We start from the raw sequence: 23,351 nt of genomic DNA, 5'->3' as shown, positions 1-23,351 counted from the left end.
ATGCATTTATGCATTCTCACATGCATGCGTGTCAGCAGACTCAGCCTGATCTAGTTCACAAGGTGGGCCTGCAGGTGGATTGTAATTGCAGTTGCAAATGCAACTCTCAGTCTTGTATTTGCTAAGTTTTACAGGCTTGGCATTCTCTGTGCTGTCTTACAGGGTTTTTTTTATTTGTTTGTTTGTTTGCCTTTTTTTTGTGTGTGTGTGAAATCTAAAAATATAATGGAAACTTCTGAAAACAAAGCTGTAGCATCTGGAACACCACGATGCCCTTAACTTACTGTGTTTGTATCTTAGGGAGTGATCAAATACCTGTCCCATGGAAGTCTGTTTGTAGACTTTGATGGGAATTTGACCAGGGTCCAAGGAAGGTAACAAAAATCCAGTACTTCCACGGCAGAGAACATACTGTTTTCCTGAGCGTTGTTTAATACAGGTGCAGATCTGAAGGGATGATCTCAAACAGCTGTATCAGTCTCACGGTATCATTTCCACAAGGCAGTTTAAAGAGAAAAGTGGCTCTCGGTGTTGTGTAAGACTCAGAGAACCAGTTTATCAAGGCAGCCACAGAAGTGGTTGGCATTTTAAGAGGGCTGTAAATTTCCTTCCCAGACTTGCCAGCATTAGCTGAACTTGGTGTTTTGAGGGCTGTTTCCAACAAAGGGGCATTTTTGAACACGTGCAGAAAAAGAACTTGGAGATAGAGAAGTCTTCAGACAACCAAAGTGCTCCTGCTCCAGCTGCTCTAACGGGGTGGAAATCGAGGGAGCAGGGAGCTGTGGCTGGTGAGCTGGTATGGCCCACGGGATGGTCAAGGAAGGGTGGTAGGCTCCTGATCAGTGGGATAAGGTTGCAAGGCAAAAAAGTGGGGCTAAACGTGGGACTGGAATTGCTGGGTTGAAAGGTGGCTTGATTCTTGGTTTACTTCAGTCTGGGTGTCCTTCTCAGCATACAAGCCATTTAGGTTGTATTTTAAGGCACCTACCTTCCCTTCTTGGGTCTGTGGATAAGTTTTCTGAGTGAGCACTGCGAATTTAAAAATCTGGTTGCTGGAGTATGTGGCTTGTGAGAGTCTTCTGTTGGATCCAGCTCTCACTTTGTACACTGTGTCTGCTGCTGGGTTTTCAGAGCACGGGTTTCCCTGTGCCAGAGTGCAGGTGTGTAGCACACAGCAGCTGCTGTGCTGCTGATTATTAAAACTTTCTGGGCAGCAAGTTTTATAGATTCGGAAAAATCAGTACTAAAGAGCCACTGTACAGCAGAAACAAACTCAATGTGAGGTCTGGTGCTCCATCAAGGTGCCTACAGCCCAGAATGTGTCTTTCTACTTTCTTTTTTCTGCTGTGACTGTGGCTCCGTGCTCCTTTCTTTACTGTTCCTGCTGGATCCGACTGATGCGGATGGGTGCTGTGGGAAGGAGGGACAGAGCAGGAACCCGAAAGCTGTTGGTGTCTCTGCCCCAAGGGATGGGCCCTTATGGTCAGTGTCTTGGGCGGATACGGTGCAAAAAAGACCACGGGCAGAATGAACAGGAAAAATGATCGGCACGTAGTGACAGAGGACAGCGCCCTCGTCCATAACACGTCCCCTTATGATTTCATTCTTCTGTAATGCTCTTTGAAGTGCAGGACTGCCTCTTTACAGGAATTTTTCCCCTAGCGTGCCTGCTTGGAGGCTGAGTCTTTGAACTCTGGACTCAGGAAGCCACGCTCCTGGCACAGAACATTTTCAAGTGTCTGCTGGACACACCTGCTAGTTGGCAGGTACCCCTTCTGTTCGCTGCTGGTTCTGCTTTCTTCTCACTGGGACAGTCTCCCTTCGTACCAAACTGTGTTGTACATATCGTATGCCGTGCTAGATAAATGACTGAATGACAGCAAGTTTCCTACACAGCAGTTCCAAAAATCAGTCTCTTCCTACTGCCTTCACTCCAGTTTGTTTGAAAGACCTCTCTTATGTTGGCCCATTTTGCTCATCAGATGAATGCGAGTGCACAGCCAGTTTTCCATACAGGGAAGTAGAAGACATCAGCAGCTATTAATTTATAGATTTTACTCTTTGCAATTGAAGGGATATATTTTTGCATTTTAAACTCATTTATAGTTATACATTCCTTGCTTATTTTCTTGGCATACTTTCGTTGTCCAACAGGTAGCCTTTTTCATTTTTCCTGAGACAGCCCCTGTCATTCCTTTTCCCAGTAATTCCTGTCTCTGCTTTGCCCTTCTTTATGCATTTGTTGTTGTTGATTAACATCGCAGAGTTAAACTGAATCAAAACAGAGGTAATTCTAGCTGGGCACCATCTATTTGTATCATACATTTTTTACCCTCCAGAGAAGATGGAGAACAATGTAGTCCACTTCTTGACAGCTGCGGTGCCTCGCATGCGTGTCCTTGTTGAACTACCCATCATTTCTGGAACTATTCCCCGAGGGATGAAGGCTTAATCAGAACCTGTCCCTGAACCACGAAGTGGTTGAGGCTGTTGCTGCCGCTCTGTGCATTACCTCCGCTCATCGCGCTGGATTCCTCTGTGGAGCCCCGGTCCCTAATTAAGAATCTGTCAGGTCCCTCTGGAAGTCCTGTCTTTTCTAATTACAGTTATTCTTTTTTATTTGTGTTACTCTAGCACGTAGAGGTTCCAGTTGGACACTGAGGCTTCTTTGTACTGCGGGTGGTATAGGCTTGTAACAAGATGACAGCCCCTGCTAATGAACTGACAGCGCTGGGCTGTGACAGCAAGAGGAGGAAGCAAACACCGGCGAGGAAAGCATGCAACCTCTTCTTTTCATTGCCTTTACGTACATGCAATCGGCTTTCTGTTAAGCTAAGTAATGTTGGAGTATGACCCTCTTTGGTTTTGGTTTATTTATTCTGGCTTTCTGAACGTGTTTGGTTTCTTTCGGGCAGACTAATCCTTGCCTGCCTGTGCTCTGCTTGCATTTATGCTGCGTTGTGAATAGTCCGTGGGCTATAAATGCTACCTGTGTCGCTGCCTGTAATGGGATCAAGTGTCTGCTACCACAGGTGTAATTTTAACACTGACTTGGCCCACAGAATTGAACTTGGAGATTCGCTCAGAGGTTCTGTGTGTGCCGCTCGGGTCATCGTGCTTCTTGGTAGAAGATTGCTGGAGTCACATTGAGGTTTCCCAGATAAATAACCTAATGGATTTGCTTCTTTTTATGGGATCATTAACACTTCACATTTCCAGCAGGATACAAATGCTGCGATATTTTTAGATTCTTTACCCATATGCTTCTGTCTCCCGTTGGATAAAAATGCCACTGTACCCACGGAGCTGAGAAGATGTAGCCTGCTTGTGTCACCCTCCTGTACTGCTCAAGTCCATTACCCTCCCTTGTTTTGACAGAGAAAACAAATTATTTTAAAAAGATTTACGATAACTTATTCTATTCTTTTTGAGGGAAGATGATTTTTAACAGCAAACATGCATTTGAGTTCTGGTTGGACTGAGATTTCACAGACATATCTGGCATGTTTTTTTTTTTTCTTATTGTTTCTTTAATCAGAAGTTTTTGCCCTCTAAATCAGGTGTCCTTCCTAATCCTTTTTTGTTTTTGACCTATTCCCTGGTACTGTGAAATCTTCTATGAGGTATGTGCAGTCTCTTCTGAGGTAGTCATTTACATATCTGGGTTTCTCGCCATTACTGAATTTGGTGCTTAACTTATTCAGCACTTTGGGAATAAGGAGTGTTAAGTTGAGACACCTGACTACATTATGAAGCAAGAAGCTTGTTTCTTTTAAGAGAAATCTAGATTTCAAGTGATTTCTTGTTAGATGTTATTCTTGCTTGGAGATCAAGGGTAATTTTAAGCTTAAGGATGAAGAGGCCTTGATGAGGTAGAAGCAACCAAGAAATAGTGGGTGCTAAAAAAGGGATGAGGCAGTATGACCTGTAAAGGGAGATCAAAACCAGATATTTTGCAACCAGTATAAGAAAAAAGTTACAGATTGCAACTCTGTAATTACTGTGTGTCCCATGTTAGACAGCAATATGAGGCAGGAGCATGCCAGAAGCATAAGCCAGGAGTTACTAACAGAATTCTCCAGAAACATTTCTAACAGCGGGTGTTGGGATCATTAGCTAAGTGTGAGATTGCCTAAGAAAATTAAGAAGTAAATTAATTGGAGCAATCAAAACATGTAGCAAACAATAAACACAAAACTGGCAAAAACAATGCAAGGGGGATGAAGCTCATCATATTTCCGAGGGGGTTCTGTTTCTGTTTGTATCTTTTCCAAACTTACTGTGATTCCCATTTAGGCTGTTGTACTCACGTCAGACTTCTTTGGCACTCCCTTTACGTTTTTTATAATGAAAGGGTTATGGTTATTCCTAACCCACAGCAGTATATCATAGTACCAAACAATTGGAGGAGCTTGGTGTGTGTGTGTGCTTGCTTGAGAAAAGGAGACTTCTTCCTGTGCCTGGTGACAGGATGAGGGGGAACGGGCTAAAGTTGCATAAAGGGTGTTTTAGGTTGGATATTAGGAAGAACTTCTTTACTGAGAGGGTTGTGAGGCATTGGAATGGGCTGCCCAGGGAAATGGTGGAGTCACCATCCCTGGAGGTCTTTAAAAGACGTTTAGAAGTTGAACTTAGTGATATGGTTTAGTGGAGGACTTGTTAGTGTTAGGTCAGAGGTTGGACTCGATGATCTTGAGGTCTCTTCCAACACAGACGATTCTGTGATTCAGTTGATATTGATAGCAATTCCTTGTATGATGAAATAGAGGCATTCATTTAAAATTAATCTGAATTTTGTGATTAGAAAGTGAAAGCGACTTGTGTTTTACATACCTTTGTTCCAGGTTCAGCCTGTCATGCTGTTGTGCTTGTGGTACCACAGGGTCAGAAATATCTGTGATGCTCTACTAGCTCTGCAGGAAGGCCCTACCTTGGTTCTGGCTTGATGCAGTGTTTGGAGGCAGCCTTGTGCTAAGTTTCAGGCACTCTGGATGCCCATCATCTGGAGACGACGGATTATGTGTGAGTTTGTGTTGCCTTGACACACGTGTGCGTGTAACAAAACTTCCTTTCCAGCGACCTTATTGCTCTTTACAGATACCTTAAAGGAGGCTGTAGCGAGGTGGGGGTTGGCCTGTTCTCCCACATGCCTGGTGACAGGACGAGTGGGAATGGGCTAAAGTTGCGCCAGGGGAGTTTTAGGTTGGATCTTAGGAAGAACTTCTTTACTGAGAGGGTTGTGAGGCACTGGAACAGGCTGCCCAGAGAAGTGGTGGAGTCACCATCCCTGAAAGTCTTTAAAAGACATTTAGATGTAGAGTTTAGGGATATGGTTTAGTGGGGACTGTTAGCGTTGGGTCAGAGGTTGGACTCGATGATCTTGAGGTCTCTTCCAACCTAGAAATTCTGTGATTCTGATTCTGTGCTGTGTAGGCAAAGGATGCGATGGCTGGCAGAGCCACCTTTGCCTTCAATGTCTTAAAGTGCACTTTTGCTCTTGGCTTTGCTGCTCAAGCAGAGCTACGCGTCCAGGGCTCCGGGTCTGGTTACCTCATGGTTTGAGCAGTGTTTTCAGTGGTAAAGTGCTTCGTAAGAACTCAATGGTGATTTATTTATTTTTTGTGGGGGTGAGACGATGCTTACACACACAGACACACACACACACAGCATTTGAGTGGCGGTGAGTGTGTGCAGCGTGTGTCTGGCTCCTGTGGGCACCTGGAAGGGGACACCTCCTGGCTGAGTCCCCTCAGGGCTCTCCCCTTCCTCAGGCGCCTTCAGTGGGCTGGGACGCGGCGTTTCCTCACACCACCTCCGGAGCCACGCCGGGTGAAGCCAGCCGGCCGCGGGCTGGGTTTTTAATCCCTAATTTTAACAAGCAGCGAGCGTGCCCACAGCCTTCCCCTTCCCCTTTCCCTTCCCTTCATCCCGCCCCGTGTGGGGGCGGGCTCCTGCCCCGCCCGCCATTTCCTGCGCTCCCTGTTTACTTCCCGGGTCGAGCCCTGCCCAGCCGCCGCCGCCGCCGCCCGCGGAGGGGAGGGGAGGTGAGGGGCGAGCCGGGGGGGATTAAAAAAAAAAAAAAAAGAAAAAAAAAAGGATGGTAAAAGGGATGGAGGGGAGGACCCCGCGCTGAGCACGGCCGCCTCTTGCCTTGCAGGTGTTCCCGGAGCCGCGCACGGAGGCCGAGTGCCTGAGCAACATCCGCGAGTTCCTGCGGGGCTGCGCTGCCGCCCTCCGCCTGGAGGTGAGTGCGGGGGGACGGGGGGACGGGGCCGCCCCGCCACAAGATGGAGGCGCCCCGGGGGGGGGGGGGGAACGGCTGCTGGCACGGGGGAAGATCTGAAACATGCCTTTTTTATTTTAATTCTATCCCGTTCCTTGTGAAATAAGGCTTGATGCCCCCTAAAAAAATAAAAATATCTTCTAAAATCGAGAGGGCAAATAAAATGTGAGGCAAATAAACCCCCCCCCCCAGGGTTGGCTTTTCAGGAGCCAGCTTTGTGTTGTCTTAAGCCTTCAGATTTGCCTCACAGCTGCTGTTTTTTTATAATTTTAATTTTAATTTTTATTTTTAACACCTGTGTGAAGTCATATTTTGAGCTTTCACGTGTGGGAGCCGATCTAAGGTTCAAGTAGTGGATGTGTATGAAGCAGAGTGGGGCGGTGAGGGAGACACATCGAGTCTCCCTTCAGAAATAAATGCAGTATTGCAAACGTGAGAGCCAAAGGTGGCAGAAAACCACCACGGATATCCATCTCTCTTCGCTCATCCCCTCAGGCAGGTCTCTCACCAAGCTTGGAGTCATTTCAGTGGTACCAGGCTGGGAGCAGGCAGCGTTGCAGCTCGGTCTTTTGTAGCCGCGGTGAGCTTTTGTCAGCTCTTGTGCTGAGAAGGTGAAAAAAAAAAGATTTTAAAAAAAAAAAAAGATAATTTTGGTCTTCCTCTCAGAACCTGAATATTTTTTGGGCATAACCAAATTGTTGACGTGGCCTCAGGGGCTTCTCAGCCAGATTGCCGGAAACTCCTTTCTTCTGCCTTCCAGCTCAGCGTGTCGGAGCAGGAATCGTTCCCAAGCTACCAGGAGAGGTGAGAGGCTGGCAGGAAGGGGCACAAATGCCTGGGCGTATGGAGCCTTCTGTGCGAGCCTTACGAACTCTGGTTGTGCTCCCAGGTTGGCTGTTCCCTGTTGTTTTCTCATTAATTTCTCCAGCCCCCTAGCTGTGGCCAAAGATGAGAGGAATGGCAGCCCAGACTCAACAAGTGGGTATCTGGTAGGACCGCTGAGCCTGGGCTCTTTTTCCTGCCTCCTTTAACAAGGTGTGAGTCAGCCCTCGTGGATCTCTGCCTCGCTCGCTGTGGGAACTGGGGAGGTGCCATAGCTTCTCCGTGCAGTGTCTGTAACGCTGCCTTGCTGGTGGTCAGGCTTTAGAAGAGGCTGGTTGCTTGCTTTGAAGGTTGCCTTCGGTTTTTGCACTGAGTGAAGAGCATCTCTGGAAACTGTGACAGGGATTTTTTTCAGGGACAGATTATCTCAGAGGGCAGATTCACCACTGAAGAGTTAATGGTGAGTATAAATGATTGATAAACCAGTGGCTGTGATCATTGAAACAGAAGAGACATGTGAACAGTGCAGGTATCAGAGGGAGCTCTGGAATGGTGCTGGGAAATGCGACCTTGTGAATGTGATTTTCCTACGTGTTCCTTGTGGAGCTTTGCATGGCTCTACTTGAGACTGGTGTCGAGTTATATGTGGCCAGGTTGGGTGATTTTCTGTAGGGTTTTTGGAGTGTGGTACAAAGACAGCACTGGGTTGCTTAGCCAAGGGTCAGCCTTGCACAAGCACTTCTAGTTCCTAGATCTGAAGTAGTCACAGGTGTAGTAGAACTGTAACTTGATGAAGCTGTCAGAGATCCTTGCTTCTTAGTCTGTGTGGCTCTGCCTTTGGAGCCTCTGTTATGGCACATTTGAGAACTTGATGAATGGCTGTGGTAGATAGAGGGCTGTGCTGCAGTAGCTGTTTTTTTTTTTTTTTTTTTTGAACGTTTTCCTATATTATGTCCATTTATGGAGGATGTGATGGCTGCTGCCTTCCTACCATAAAGATAAGGAACAGAGGTGAGAAATGTTCATGGCCTGGGAATGTTCAGGTGTCTGAAAGTTACCATCTTCTTCCTCTCCTCAGTAAGTCTGAGCAGTTAAATTGCATATCCAGAAAGGATAGCTCAGATGCTAATGAGGACCCCTGTTCCTCAAAGGGAACCAATGGCTCCTTTTTGCCCCTGCAGTACTTGATGTTTAAGTGTTCCAGAGCAAAATGAATGCTTACTCTGGAGTTTGCAGTAATAATTTGTAAGTTGAAATCTGTGTTGGTAAGGCAGAAATAGTTTCAATAAATATTCAGAAGATTGTTCTGTAAGTATTGTCTTTTAATACTTCTTTAAAATAAAGATTTCTCATGTATGCATTAAAAACTGAGACCTGTTCGTGAAAAAATGTTCCCGAGATCTCAGCTAGGGCCTGAATATGGAACTCCATATTGCTTTTTTTTTTTTTTTTTTTCCCCTTCTGGAAACTGTTAATGTTTGCTTAGAATAATTGGAGTGTGGAGCAGTTTAAAGCTTCGAAGCTCGGTTGCATACGACAAATGTCTACGTCGAGGGAACAGACTGTGGAGCAGCTGCCCGCGTTGCAAGTTCACAACTTACTGCGCGGCTTCCTCCGGGAGGTACAGTAGCTATATGCTGCTCTTCCCAGCCCTGTTTTAAGGGTCGTTTTCCCACACAGTTTTATCTTTGGGTGAAAAAAACACTTAGCTATGTTGCCTTTAAAGGAAGAAAGCTCTGCTTGGCTAAATGGGTTCGGGGAAAAGGCTTGCAGCATGATGGTTGTGCGTGGTGGACTCTGCTCTGGAGGAATATCAGTAGATCCATGTAATTGGTGTGGGACTCGCTGCAGACACGCAGCATCTTCCACAGAAGTCTGGCAGGAGACAGAAATGACAAGGTGACGGTCACAGAGCATTTGTTCCTGTTGGAGCCCTAATATGTCTCTCTGTAATGATTGTCTTGTACCTGTGTCATTACTCTGGGTTTGTTCCTTTTTCAAAGGAGCCTCAGCTTCCTGGATAGATGTACTTTCCTCTTTCTTTGATCAGAGCTGCTTAACAGCTTGTGGGGCCAAAAACAGGCTGTTACAGAAATCTTTGTCTAGTTCAGCAGCAGAGAGGTTTGTTTGGGGAACAGTTAAGCGTAGGTTAATAGAAGAACAAAGCTACACGTTGCTGTCCCTTGTTTAAAGGAGCGAACTGCTGATGTATCCTGTGAACACCACCAAGTCCTACTTCCTCAAATTTCCCGAGTCCCATCTTGCAACATGTTTCTGCTGGCTTTCATGGAAGGAAAATGATTATTGCCTGCTTAACTGCAAGTGTGGCGTGAGCTCCAAAATATTTTGTATTTGTTATGCTGATGGGAAAGATGGCAACTGGCTCATGGAGAAAGATAGGTGAGCCAAGGAGTCGAGTCTTCTCCATACCTGTGCCTCTGTCATTCAGGTTGGTCACCTTACTACAGAGACAGCAAGGCCAAAATCGGGATTTTATTTCTCTAGTAAATCTATTAAAGGAGAAACAAAGCAAGCCTGGTCTCTTGTAAATCTTGAAGGATTTACCCTTAAGGTTCAGAACACCACATGCAAATGTGGGAAATGAAGTCTCAAGGGTTATGAATTCTATCAAGATATACAAATGTGCCCGAAACGCAGCTGTGGCCCTGGGGAGAAGTTCGTGAGGGCTGCCAATGTTCTGCTAGACCAGGTGATCATTTGGGAGCAGGTTTGCCTGTCTTTCTCTTCCCACCCAGCCATGGCAGCTCATCTGTTAGGCGATGTTACTTTTCTCCCCGAGCCTTATGCATTTCTGTAGCTTGTTACAGCTGCAGTCCTGTGTGGCTGTGGGAAGGTACTGTGCACGTTGGCGTTTGGAGATCCATTTGTACAAGGTGCAGATTGAACAAAGATTTAGGTTGAACTAAGCTGCTAACATGAATGGGCTTAGCTGACGTCTGCCAGTGAATCAGGAGTGGTGAGGGTTCTCGTGCAGAAGAGCTTCAGGCCAGTATTACAATGATATTATAGAAATTCAATCACACACCTACCCTTCTGGCACTTGTTCAGACTCTCATCTTGCCTTGTCAGAGAAATATTTTCTTTAGCTCTGCTCCTTGGTTTTATTCCAGTAGAAAGAAGGTCTTTCTAGCACGGGAGGTGTGCTACCAGATGTCTTAGCTGAACGCCTTTCTGCTGCTTTGTCGTAAATATTTTCCAGCATTTTGATGTTTTAAAGTTACTGCTATTTACTTCCAGTTAAACACTGGAAAGCTTTTATTTGGAGACTGAGATCTTGGCTAGATTTTTGGTAAGAGAGGGATTATACAAAGAATTTACACTTCTTTTGTTCAAGATGTGTCCACTGCCTTCCCCCCTTCCTGATTTCTGTCCTTTTCCTCCTGTACTGGTATTACAGTTCTGCAAATGACTGTTTCATGCAGTTCCTTCTTGATTTCCTTGGTCTGTTTTTCTCATCATAAATAAGTCAAGTACAGCCTGACTTGTGTTACTGGAGTCCTGTTGGCACATCTTGGATCCTTTTGAAGATCCTTTTGAAGAGGAGGGTGCTGTTACGTGGCTGTTTACACACATTTTTACAGAGTAGCTCCTGTGTGATCCGAAGGATTCTTGTGCACAGAGGATGCCTGGAGCGGCGATTCACAGGTTCACCAATTCTTTGTGTTCCCATTGAGGAGAAGGCTTTGAATATTACTTTGTTCGAGGTGTCCTACAATAATATGCTGGGGAAATCCTTTTTTTTTTTTTTATTAAGAATACTTTTTTTTTTTTTTTAAGGTCAAACCAAATCTGTGTGCTGTTCGCATGGCGCTGTGCGTGGTGAGGTGACGCAGAGGCAGAGCCACACGGTGTGGGGCAGGGAGGATTGGTAGTGCCAGAAGCTGGCACAGCTTTAGCGTGTAAGACACAGCCTCACACGTGAGTGTGCCCGACAGCATTTCAGGTTCTCACCCTGCTCCCTTTAACCTTCCTGCTCTTCCCAGGGCAATTTTTTTTGGGGTTCTGCCTGAGCTGTTGCAGCACTCAGTGTTATGTTGTACTATGGCTGGCAAACCACTGATTTCAGTGGTTTTTATTAAATAGGAGGAATGATTTTCTTTGAAGTACATGTTCAGAAGCACCTGATACCGATTTAAACATTGACATTTTGAAAAGTGGGGGAAAAAAAAACCAAGCTCTCACAAAAATTACAAAAGTGAATGACGGGTGTGTGCCTCCCTACGGAGTACTGTCACAAAAATGGTTGGGGAATGTACTAGCATTTTTTTTGGCTACTTAGGGTCTGTATTGAATGTTCCTTGAGTAAAAATCTGTTCAGAAGTTTTGAGCTAGACCTTAAATGTTTGTATACCTGCAAATTATTGTGCACTGCATGCTGACACAACCCCTGGAGCACGAATGTGAGCCTGCTGCAGACGTCGATCTATCCACCCTCACTGCGTGGGCCACATGTGAGGGGTGTGTGGCAGGGCAGACCCGCTCCAGGACGCTTCAGTGCACACAGAGAGAGCTGCAGAGATGTGCTGCTCTTCTCTGCTCTGCCTCTCGCCTGGGATATATCTGCTGAGGGCACGCTGTGCCACTGCCCGGGTGAATTGCCCTGTGCTTTGGGAGAGGCCTCAGTGCAACCGCTTCGTTTGTGGGGCTGGTTTTAGTCCTGAGGTCTGAATAAAGCCTCGTCCTGCAATTAAAAGGAAAAAAAGCGTGTTGTGCTGTTACTGCAGAGCGCGCAGCAGATCTCAGCGCTGCAGTCGTACGCTCAAATATAGCCCACGGCTTTCACTGAAGGGTGGCCGTGCTTTTTTGGTAGAAGAGGAGCTGATCATGTGAGGGGAAGTGTGGGAGCTAGGAAATCCAGGGAAACCAGAGAGCTGGAGGGGAGGAGGCTTTGGGCAGAGCTTCAGAGACCCTGCGGAGAAAGAAAAGAGAACGCAAAGGTTGCTTGCTGCCTCATGCTCTTCTCCTGCCTTGTCAGAGGGGTTCGGGCTGTCTGCTTTCCTTCGCCTCCCCTGCCCTCCAGCTCTCTGCTGGGAAGCTCGGCGGGGAAGGGCTCTGCTCGCTTTCTGAACTTCTCTGCCTGGCCCTGAGCAGCTGCTGCGAGGTGAGTGCCGGGCTGTGAAGCGTGCTCCGGGGGGCAGCTCTGTGCACGTGTCAGAGCCTCGCTGCCTCTTATTCTTTCCCTGCCCCTTTCCAGGGAATGGCTGTGGTCGTGCTGGTTGCTGTTGTGGCTTTTACAGGTGACTTGTGAAGTTGTGCTCCAGAGGCCTTGCCACCTTCCTCACGTATTTCTCAGGACTTGTAAGAAATGTAACTGATGGGTGTCCTGTAAGCAGAAATGGAGGTAAACCATGGAGGTAAACCAAATGGAGGCTCCACACAGGACCACCCAAAAATCAGACCCTGTGTCTGAGAGCTTTGTCCAAAGGCTCCTTGAACTCCGTCAGGCTCGGTGCTGTGCCCACTGCCCTGGGCAGCCTGTCCCAGTGCCTGACCGCCCTCTGGGTGCAGACCCTTTCCCTAACCCCCAGCCTGACCCTCCCCTGTCCCAGCTCCATGCCGTCCCCTCGGGTCCTGTCGCTGTCCCCAGAGAGCAGAGCTCAGCGCCTGCCCCTCCGCTCCCCTCATGAGGGAGCTGCAGGCCGCCATGAGGCTTCCACTCAGCTTCCCCTAGACTGAAGAACAGCTCTGGCAGAACAGTGGCTTTGAAGACGACCTGAGGTGAGAACTATCCAGAAGAGAGTCCACAGAAACAGGCCGTGGCTTTAGCTTTTGTTTACTGATTTCAGCAGAATCCTCTTTTGATTTTTATTTCTGACTTAGGAGGTGTTCTAGGTTGATGCTGTGTGGATATGATGCAATATCTAATTTAGATGGTCTGTGATTTGCTGTGATTTCTTAAACGCTTTCAGCTTAGCAACTACTCCTGACTTCTGCTTGCATGCAGATCTCTTGGTATGTGTGGGAAAGGTGCTGTGCAGTCTGCTCTGGAGACGAGGCTTTGCAAGCCTGATTTTTGCATTATTGTCTTGCTGAGAGGAGAAAAGCACCTCGCTCACTTCCTCTAATTTAAAGGAGAAGACCTATTTAGAATATGGTGATTTTTGCGTTTCCTTGGGGGGAATTAATCTGATCTTACTGAGTTCAGCTGAACACCAGGATAACTCTCTAACTCCTGCGTGTCCCAGCTTGAACTCTCTGTTCTGCTGCAGCTACCTGGATGGAGGTGTTTCATCAGATGTCAGTGCTACTGAGAGCTGGAACAGTGAGCCCGCCCAACGTGGGAAATGTGCCATTTTTTTATGTTGCCAGCTTTTTCCAGGTCTTTGCATCTTCCGGGAAATACTGAAAAATTCTCGATAGCAGAGAATTTACCAATAGTGGTGGTAACCTCAGACTGCTGTTACTGAAAATGAGGTGTCTTCAGCCGTGCTGCCTCAGTCCTCTCGGATGGAGCAAGTGGTGTCCTGACAGCAGGTCCAGAGGGAAGGCCAGGTTTGTGGGAGGGTGATGGGGTGTTTCAGCAGGTGGCAGTCTCTTCTCTGAATCCACCCAGGGCCGGTGCTGCAGCCTGCTCTGGGAGAGGGGAGAAGAGAGAGAGACTTCTTTCTGTCAGTGCCATCTTGTGGGCCAAGCATTAATACAGACTCTGAGTGCTGGTGGATTAAAAAAGAAAAGGGGAAAATCCTTTTTTAGGGGTGCTCTAGATAGTTTCCTAAGGTTTTTTCACCCCACTGACAGACTTTGCATCTGGAAAACAGGGCCAGGTGTTTTCAGAGTGAGCTGTGTTTCCTGACGGGCTGGGCTAAAGATGAAGGCTTATATCCAGCAGGTGAAACATCTGGCTGAGCCTTCTTTCCCCATAAGCTGTCGCTGAAGTCGAGGGGGGAACCACCACCCGAGAAAAACCCCTTAATTTTTTGGCTTCCTTTGTGCGTAACATTCAGAAACAATTAACTAGAGTCGCTTTTGGGTCCCAGTTAGGAAACAAATGGGTTTGTTCCCTGCTCCAGCACAGGAATCCAGCCCATTCCCTCCCACCCCCTAAAAGAGGAAACAACCACACTGCCCGCAGTGCACAGTCCTGCTTCCCCCAAGCCCACGCTGCTGGGGTAGCGAGCGTGGTTCGATTGGAGGGGAAAAAAGAAAAAAAAGTAGAGGAGGAATTAGGGCCGTGTTGTTAAGGCTGTGTGCTTCAGCAGTTGTCTGGATGGGGTCTGAAATCCTGCTCTAACCTTCAAACGAAAGCAATCAGTTTTGGTAATCCTGTAAGGGAGGCAGGGCCAGGTGGGAGGCTTCCACCAGCTCGGTGTCTGGCTTTCCCTGTAACTCTGGCTGCAAGCAGCCACTGCCCGAGCATTATTCTTACTGCGTTTCATTGTGTTTAGCCTGTTTTGTGTGCATTTCTAATGAGTTCTGAGCAGGAGCACCCCTTGCTGTATTTCTACACAAGCTGCCACGGTGGCTGTTAAGGGTTTGCTGCTTCCCTGCCGGTCTCTGGTGACTGAGGCTATTTTCTCCCATCAGGACTATTTAGCCATGAGGCTATTTTCTCCTCGCTGGGTGCCAGCACCAGTGTTTGTAGGGGCAGTGGGTGAGCAGCAGGGAGGCCACCTCCACATACAGGTAGTGCAACCTCTCGTTGAGGTTGATTTGAGGGGGAATTGATCAACCCCCTACCCCCCGACACTCTTGCTTGTTTGCTCAAGTGATGAATAAGAATGAGGTTTAGGGAAAAAGACAGCCCCTAATGCTGAAAGCCTGTTGGCAGTCAGTGCCTAGGAGCAGTTTTATTTAAACCAGCAGCCACAAATGCTCCTACCTCTGTTAAACTAACTGGGTCTCCACGCAAAATGCATTGAAACATATTTTTCTTGCAGGTTCTGTGTGCTTAGTAGCTGCACGGAGTGGAAGTGCTCCCTGAACTGATGACCGTGTGCGGTGTAAAAGCAGAAATCGCCGTGCAGTTTGTTTGCTGTCACTTCTTCAGGTTCCTTGTGTGTGTTAAAGCATTTTGAGTGTGCAGAGATGGGGTAATACCCCCCCCGTTTTTCCTCAGGCTGGTTCCCGTGTCACACGGACGTCTCGCGGAAGGTAGCTCGGGTGTACAAACACAGCCGAAGCCTTCGTGGGACTTGGCAGAGGAACCGAGCGAGCAATCCTTCATTGTTACGATAAGTTGTTGTAATTAGCTGGCTTTGATATTGTAAACTGCTGATAGTTAAATTGACCACATCTGGGTGTTATTTATGGCCTGAGTTAATTACTTGGCTTAGAGGGCTCTGCAGTTTGGAAGAGGCCTGTCAGCTTGCTGACTTCTTTCCTGCCTGTGCTTGCTTGTGAAGATGGCTTATCTTTTAATTCTTGGTAATGCTGCTTGCTGGGAGAAGTACCCTGCTTTCAGACGTCAGTATGTCACTCTCAATTAAGTGAGTGATTGTAATTTTATTTATAGCTGCTGTCAGCAAGAAGAAAATGTAGGTGTTCCCTTAGAGCAGTCCAAAACCCTCAGATCTTGGGAAAGCACCATCTGAGGCAGGAGTGAGAAAGAGCACTGTAACTTACAGTGACACAGACTGGTTTTTAAAAACATTTCAGGACCATAAAGTAACTTGTGCCAGACTGCCCTCAAATTATTGTAGCTGTGAATGCTACTAAGGCTTTGAAAAGACTGAAGAGAGCTTTTTGGTTTCGGCGTAACAACTTTATTGGCTCCACTGTGTGTGTGTGCTGTGATAGCGTGCCACTGCTTGGTTTTCTGTAGGAACCTGTCCTGGTTTTGGCTGGCGAGCTGTCGGGTGCTCTTCCCTGTGTTGGCTGCAGGAGGTGGCCTCAGCCTGGTGCTGGATACAGCTGGAGTCGTAGTTTGCAGGCAAAATCATAGCATGGATGCTTTGCAACACACACCCGTAGTGCTGAATCCTCACAGACATTAAGTGTTTTAGGAAGGCATCCTGGATGGCAGGGATGGGCTGTGGGAAATGAGTTTGCCAGTCAGGGCATTTTAAGGCTTCCTGATCCATCCTTTGACCTGCCTTGTCCTCGGTTCTGAATGGGGACAGAGACCTCGAGGGAAATGTTCAGTTGCACAGTGGATATGCAGATCGCTTCTAGGTGGAAAAAAACAAGTCTGACTCTATTCCTGAACCCAGACAGAGCCTGCCTTTTACAGGCAACAAAAGAAACCCTTCCAGAGGGTGACCTGTGGTGCGTGGGATGTTCATCCCTCTGGGGACAGAGAGGGAGACAGCAGACATCTGAAAATCAGTTTCCTAAAATGAGACGAGACACAGTCATGGCTTTGTCATTCTTCCATTCCCTGGCTCCTCAGTTCTGCATCCAGCTGGTGTGTCCTGGTGATGGAGTTGGACTGTCACCTTCTCGTAGGGGCTCCCTCTTTTGGTGTTAGCATCTGAACATTTAGGGACTTTGGGAAATGCTCTGCTCTGTCCTCTGCAGGTGGAGTCCTCTGGGAATCTGACAAATTCAGTCTTTCCTTGGCATGCAGATAGGTTGGTTTAAAGAGAAGAAGAAAAATGAAAGGTCTTAAGCTGATTAAAATTGGGTGTTTTTTCCCTTTTAAGGGGACAGTTTCTGGTACATTTTTGAGAGAAACTTTGACAGGACAGATCCAAAGCAAGGGGAGCTGAAGTGTTTCAGAGTTTGCATTCCCCCAGGGTGAATTCTGACGAGCATCGTTTTCTTGTTCTCATTTCTGGTGAGGGCAGAATGGGGAAGGTCTGCACAGAGCTCTGCTAATCAGGTAAAGCACAAGGCAAGTGCACTTCATGAAATAGCTCACAAACGTTTGAGCTTTGAGAAAGCTCAAGAGAAAGTAAAAAAATAAAAAATTATTACTGTAAAGCATTGATGGGGCTGCCAGCCTTGATGCCACACGTGTACTAATGACAAGATTTCACACCCCTGTGTAGTGCACATCACCTGAAGATGGAGCATCTGTGCAGGGGTCGTAAGTTGGCCTTCAGAGGAGCTGTGGTATCATCGTCAGTCGTTAATGCAGTGCTTCAGCAGGACAAAATCGACCCAAATCAGCCATAAACTTTTGTTAAAGTAAGCGAAATACATACTGCAGTGAAGTAACAGAAATACTCTGGTTGTGGATGGCCTGCTGATCTGCTGTAAAGCCTGCCTGGCATCTCTGGGTGTCTTTTGGAGGGACTGGAGCTGTTGGAGTGATGTTGTACTGCCGTGCTCTGCGCCTGAAATGGGGCATTGGTGGTTTTGCTTCACCACTGAGAGTCCTGAAGCAGGATTGATGTTCACCTCATTGCCATCTGTGATGGCTTTGAAGTTCGGGTTTGTTCTTGGTAGCGGTTAATGCAGGTCTCCTTACGGGGGTGTTCTCGCAGTTTCTCCGGATAAAACTACCCGAGAGAAATAATGGCACCTTCATGGCAGTGCCTGCCTTCAGGAAACTGGTGGTGCTTGAGGTGAGGTACGCTGAGGTTAGTTTGAAATGATCCTGATCTTAGTATTAAGGTCCTTTTTCATCTTTCTACACTTCTTCTGCCTCAGTAGAATATGGAGGCTCTGTAGTCTTGAAGAAGCTGCCTCAGGTGCCGTTCCTGCAAGTTAACGAAGTGACATTCCCCTCACAGCATGAAACCCTTCTCCCTTGCCTTCCTGGCTTTTTTAAAACAGCCTCTCCAAGGGGATCCATGCAAGCAGATGCAGCCTGCCTTTGGAGTCAGTGAGCTGGTCTCTTCCATAGCTGAAGAACCCTTTGCTCAAGCAACTTGCAGTGAGCACAGCTGCAGGTTCCTGCAGTCAGAGCTGGAAAAGGGTTGGGCAGAACGCCTTGGGCAGCAGAACGGCACTGCAAGGGAGACACCCTTGTGCCAGAAGGTACTAGGGTGTTTCACAGGCCTTTAGGGGTTAAGTCACTTGGGAAGCACTGGTGGCCGATCCCAGCCTGAGGGTGATGAGTTGTCACGAAGCAGAACTTGCATTACTTAGGTGCAATCCAGACATTTGAAGTGTGTTGTAGGAACTCAGTTTTAAAAAGTGGGAATTTAGTTTTAAAAGCTGGTGAAGGTGCAGGTTAGAGGGTGTCTGTGTCTCGGGAAGCTGCTTTTAGAGCTGCCAGAAGGTACCGCGGGAGCTACTGCGGATGCTTTAAGAGCAGTCTTCATAGCAGGATTTATTTTCTGGGTGCTCTAGAATTAATTCTGCTGCAAGGCACTAAGATAGGGAGAATGTACCGTGTGTGTAGTATTTTACCAGGTGTGCAGGACTGGGCAGCATGCCAGTGTTGTACAAAATGAGGCAGGCTATTCCAGAAGCCTTGCAAAGGCTGGTGTAAAGCCAGGGCTGCTTGACTAACTTACTGTACAAAGCAAGCATTTTCAGGCTGTTCTTAAAAATGAATAAGAAGTGTGTCTTCATCATTATTTGATGGGTCAGATGTGTCTAAATGGTGGATGTTTCCTTCCAAACCCCACTGTGTTGCTTCCAAGAAGGTACTCAGGGTACTAAACAGGGTATTCACTTGGGATTGTTCACTCCGAGTTGGGATGTGTTGGAAAACTCCAATACGGTCCTAGATTTTTTTGTTGTTGTTAGCTTGGCTTTCTGTTTCTTGCAACATATCTAAAAGGATTTCTGTCCTCTGAAAGAACTTAACTGTGTTCTTCTGCATGCAAGGCAACTTCTTGGTGTTGTCTTCCATGAAGATAACACTTGAGCCAACAGCTTTTTGAGATAGTGTTGCTGAAGTCTCTGAAGCAGTTCCAGTTTGTTGGAGCTGCATCTTTGCTCTCTGCTTCTGGAACATCCCTTTGGAAAGACTTCAGCCTAGCAGTGCGTATTGTGCTCCGATAAATTATCCTGTAACTTCAGTTCTTCCTACTTGCAGCATCTGGTGCCACTTCTCATTCATACAAGAGGAAGCAGTGATTTTGGAAAGCTGTCAGTTTGCAAACGTTTGTTGCTTTAGATTGGGAAAGAGGAGGATACCCAGGGACTGTTCGGGTGAGATTTGGGTTTAGGCAGAGGTGAATGAGATCCTCCACAGAAGGTGAGCGTTAGCATCGCTGTGCCAGGCACACGGAACAAACCTGGCTCTGCACGTGGAAGCTGTGCTACTGAACAGCTTATTCATAGCCCCTTAGTTCCTGCATTTGCTAAGGATTTGAAGTCTTGCTGCCAGTGCTTTCTTTGCCGTTGCATTGCTGCAATCCTAGTCTGGATTAAAAATTGCTGCAGTTGCCTCCTGCTGCTCCCGGAGCAATCCAGCAGCACACGAAGAGCTCCCAGGGGGCAGCTCTGTGGATTCAGCCTGCTTCTGCTATTTGCCCACTTGGGCACAAGGGAGAAGCCTTTGCTTTTATTTGATCAGGGTAAGGCACTGGCTGCAGTAGGCTTTAAATGGGTGATAAATTGCAGTTCTTGGATATCTTTGAGTCACAGGCTGTGCTTCTGGGTGTGATTAGACACAGAAAAACTTTTCCCTCTTTTGTAGCCAGTCTAGATGTTACTGCCCCTGCTTTTAACAAACGGGCAGCAGGAGGGCATCACCTCGGGCGTTGCTTGGTGTGAAGCCTGCTTTTGCCCTGCGCAGGGCACCCTGCTTGGTTTTGTGATGAACTCCTCTGAGGCTGGGTTCTGTTTCCAGTGTGTGACTCTAGCTGCAAAGCACCAGCTGCAAAGATGGGGCAAGGTAATAATCCATGGCGTGTTTTTCCAGGCTCAGCCTGGTCTTCATGCTGTTTAAACAGCAAAGATTAAATGGGGGGGGACGACCCCCAAAATGTGTTAATATATCTTGTGAATTCTTCTCACTTGTCTCTTTTTCTTTAAACCTGGACACAGTTGCTGGTTAGTTTTGGCCTGGTGCAGTTCAGTGCATGCTGGCATTTAAGCCGTGCATTTGGTGATGCTGGCCCTGCTGTGTTCACCTCTCTTAATGGTAGGTGCAGCTCGTTAGCTGTGGGCTGCTCATCCCAGCAGTCCCACTTCCCCTGTGACAGACGGACAGCACGGTTGCAGGGCAAGGTGTTTCATGTGGAAGGCCACAGCTGAAAAGCTTCCGGCAGCTGGCTGCCCAGTGGCCAGATCTGGCCCCGGGGAGGTGTGTGGAGTGCACCTGCGGAGGGCACCGAGTCAGGGTTGCCCCTTTGGGTGGTGGGGTGCAGTTGTAGTGGTGTAGGGAAAACATACTGCCAGGTTTATTGTGGGTAGTTTGGCATTATGGTGCTTTGAGACTCTGGGAAGTAAAGGCTAGCTATTGGTGCTTGAGCAGTGTCTGACAGAGGGGTTTTCTGTAGTGATGGAAAACTTTTTTTTTTCCCTATCTTGATTTTGGAGGTTAAAAACGTAGGAATAATCTGACTGCTGAGCTAAGGATCACAGAATCATGAAATGGATTGCATTGGATGCAACCTTAAAACTCACCCGGTTCTACCCCTGCCATGGGCAGGGACACCTCCCACCAGCCCAGGCTGCCCACAGCCCCATCCAGCCTGGCCTTGAACACCTCCAGGGATGGGGCACCCACAGCTTCTCTGGGCAGCCTGTGCCAGGGCCTCACCACCCTCTGAGTGGAGAACTTCTTCCCAGTATCTAATAAAAGTCTGCCCTCTTCTAGTTTAAGACCATTCCCCACTGTCGTACCATTATCTACCTAGTATCTAGTGAAGAGTCTTTCTACATCTTTTTTACAAGACCCCTTTAAGTATTGAAAGGCCACATTGAGGTCTCCCTGGAGCCTTCTCTTCTCCAGGCTGAACAGCCCCAGCTCCCTCAGCCTGTCTTTGTAGAAGAGGTGCTCCAGCCCCTGATCACCTTAATGGCCCTCCTCTGGACCTGCTCTAACAGGTCCACGTTTTTCTCATGCTGGGGGCACCAAAGCTCGATGCAGTACTCCAAGGATGAGTGTACAAATACAGGTAAATGTCTGTTTAGCTTGTAACCCTGAGAGATAGTGGTCTGTAAGAGGTGCTTTGGAGAAAAGGTCTGAGAAATGGCAAAAATACAGCATGATTCTGTTAAATCTACCCAGCTACTTACAGTCTGTAGCTGAGGAGCTTCTTGAGGAGCCATGGATGTTACTTGTACCCTGTATTTTTGACAGCTCCATGGACCTCCTGTGGCTTTTGTGTGTCTTTCTGAAGCTATTTTGAGCTTTGTTGACCTCCACAGCATCCAATGGCAATGAGTTCAATGGTTTAACCATGCATTTTATTTTAAAACAACGAAGAAAAACAAAAACCCAACCTTTCTTTTGTTTGTTCAGCTGCTGCAGCTGTTGGGAGTGGATCTGTTCTTACTTTATGGATGATCTCCACAATATACATGACTTTGTGTGACACTGTAGTATGTGTACCATGCTGCATCTCTGTACCCTTTCTTGTGCCACCATATTGTGATGGACCAGAGCAGTATTTGAGATGTGGAGGCAGTATGCAAATAACAAAAGCAATTCATTTGCAGCCTCAGGCTTTTCTTATTATTTCTAGTATTGTTTCCTTTGGACTTCCTGATTTGGCTGATCCTGCACCTGCAGTTGTTCGCTGACTCTTTCATCTGTTGGTGGGACAGCTAATTTGGGGCTCATCTATTTATGCATCGAAATTCAGGTACCCCCTTGAAGTGGTGTTCTTGCTGTTGTTAGGACCGGATTGCTAACAATCCTTGCTATGAATTCAACTATTGATTAACTTCAATGGTTGGGTATCCTCAACAACAACAAAAACCTGTTCTGGCATGTGTGGTGAGTTATATTATAGCAGTTCCCAGGAGAAATGTTGTATTTAAAGGAAAGCAAGGAGTCTGCCATTTGAAGATTTAACACCAAGTGTTACAAGAAAAAGTAAGGAATTTCTACTTCTTGCACAGGAGCTAAGGGTTACTTGGGGGGAAAAAACAAGCAATTGGCAAGGTTGCAGCAAATGGAAGGAAGTGATTCTTCACACTCTAACCGAACCGTGCTGATAATTTCTGTGGGTTTTTATAGAAGCTGAAGATGCACGGATTACAGAAGTGGCTAGAGAAGTCTACAAAATCCATTTAAAGTTTTTAAATGCTGATAGTCCCTGAGACGAACTGTTGGGAGAACGTCTTGGTCAAGTACTACTATGTAATATTTGCTTTTCTGTAGTGGAAATCCTTTCCACCAGGAGAAGCAGCTTCAACCCCTGCGTGTTGCTGCGAGAGAGACAGAAGGACTCACGCTGAAACAACCACACCGGTCACTGAATTGCCCTGGTAGAAGCCCACGCTGCTGTGTCCGAGTCTTCATTGGGATGTCCCAAGGTTCAGAGCCTGCAGACAAATGGTTTCCTGGCCCCATGGTTTCCATCCAGCCACCTGGCTGCAGGAGGTGGTGGCAGCGAGATGCCCCCACATGGGTACTGTTGACCAGATGACTGCTTTGTTCAGTGCCTGCTGAGGAAAGCCAGCAACTCCTTCAGGTTGGGGTCCAGGCGGTGTTGGTGAGGTGGGTAGGATGTGGCACAAGCGGCAGGCTGGGTTTAGGGCTGTTCTGTGAGGGTTTGGGTGGGAGAGGTGGTGTTTTGGGGAGGATGTTGAAGTTAGGGCGTCTGTAATAGGTAAGACAATGGCATGAGACTAGAAGATTGCTGGGCTGTGGAGATAAGGAAATTCAGGTGGAAAGGAGGAACTGAGATAGTGCTGAGGCTGTCTGCTCACTGTAATGCCTTTAGCTCTCCTTGCCAGCTGGGGTCCCCAGCCCATCAGGCAGTGAGTCAGAGCCAGACGATCCTTGCAGCAGCTAATCTCTTGGGCAGGTTTTCTCGATTCCCTTCAGCTCGTGCCCCCAGGCATTACTGTGAATAAGCAGAATCACTGTGGATTTGTTTTTTGTTGTTTGTGATCCGCTAGAGGTGATCATTTATTAATGTTTGGAAAAGTTTGTAAAAACTTCTGAACTCCATAGGCTGTGTGAAGTTTTTTAGAGGAACATTACTGAACATCAGCATGATGTTGGAAGACTGGGTTGGGGGAGATTGTAGCCAAGTCTTCCCTGTTGGAAAATAGCTGAACTGTGACATTTCCCAGTGCCTCGAGTGAATCGTCTTCCCCTGCCAGACGAAATGTTTCCCTCCCACACGTTAGCTTGGGTGCTAATCTGGCCCTGCGTTGGGCTGCTTTAGCTCCTGAAACTTAGAGCAATCTTCCCACTTCCCCAGTGAGCGTTCTTCCAGGTCAGCTGTTTGAGTAGGGCTGCTGTGAGAGTTTAATGAATCAA

At 47.3% G+C, this 23,351-nt stretch overlaps 1 protein-coding gene across 3 annotated transcripts in view; it reads left to right on the top strand.

Moving 5' to 3' along the window:
• ARHGEF7 (Rho guanine nucleotide exchange factor 7) overlaps window positions 1-23,351 on the top strand; it is a gene marked incomplete at its 5' end in the record, with an annotated part of 110,040 nt that overhangs the window by 5,709 nt on the left and 80,980 nt on the right. Inside the window, 3 exons of one of the 3 annotated variants that reach the window (XM_084302980.1) lie at window positions 5,982-6,044; window positions 6,158-6,244; window positions 7,521-7,565. In XM_084302980.1, coding sequence (XP_084159106.1) covers window positions 7,563-7,565 — 3 coding nt within the window. Of the gene's footprint in view, window positions 1-5,981; window positions 6,045-6,157; window positions 6,245-7,520; window positions 7,566-23,351 lie in introns of those variants that run through there. The other 2 variants (XM_084302981.1, XM_084302978.1) reach the window with 2 other exon arrangements.

The sequence above is a fragment of the Netta rufina genome, assembly GCF_964035555.1.
Source record: "Netta rufina genome assembly, chromosome: 1".
NCBI lineage: Eukaryota > Metazoa > Chordata > Aves > Anseriformes > Anatidae > Netta > Netta rufina.
Note: the sequence above shows the minus strand (reverse complement) of the source record. Positions and strands in the feature narration are given on the sequence as shown.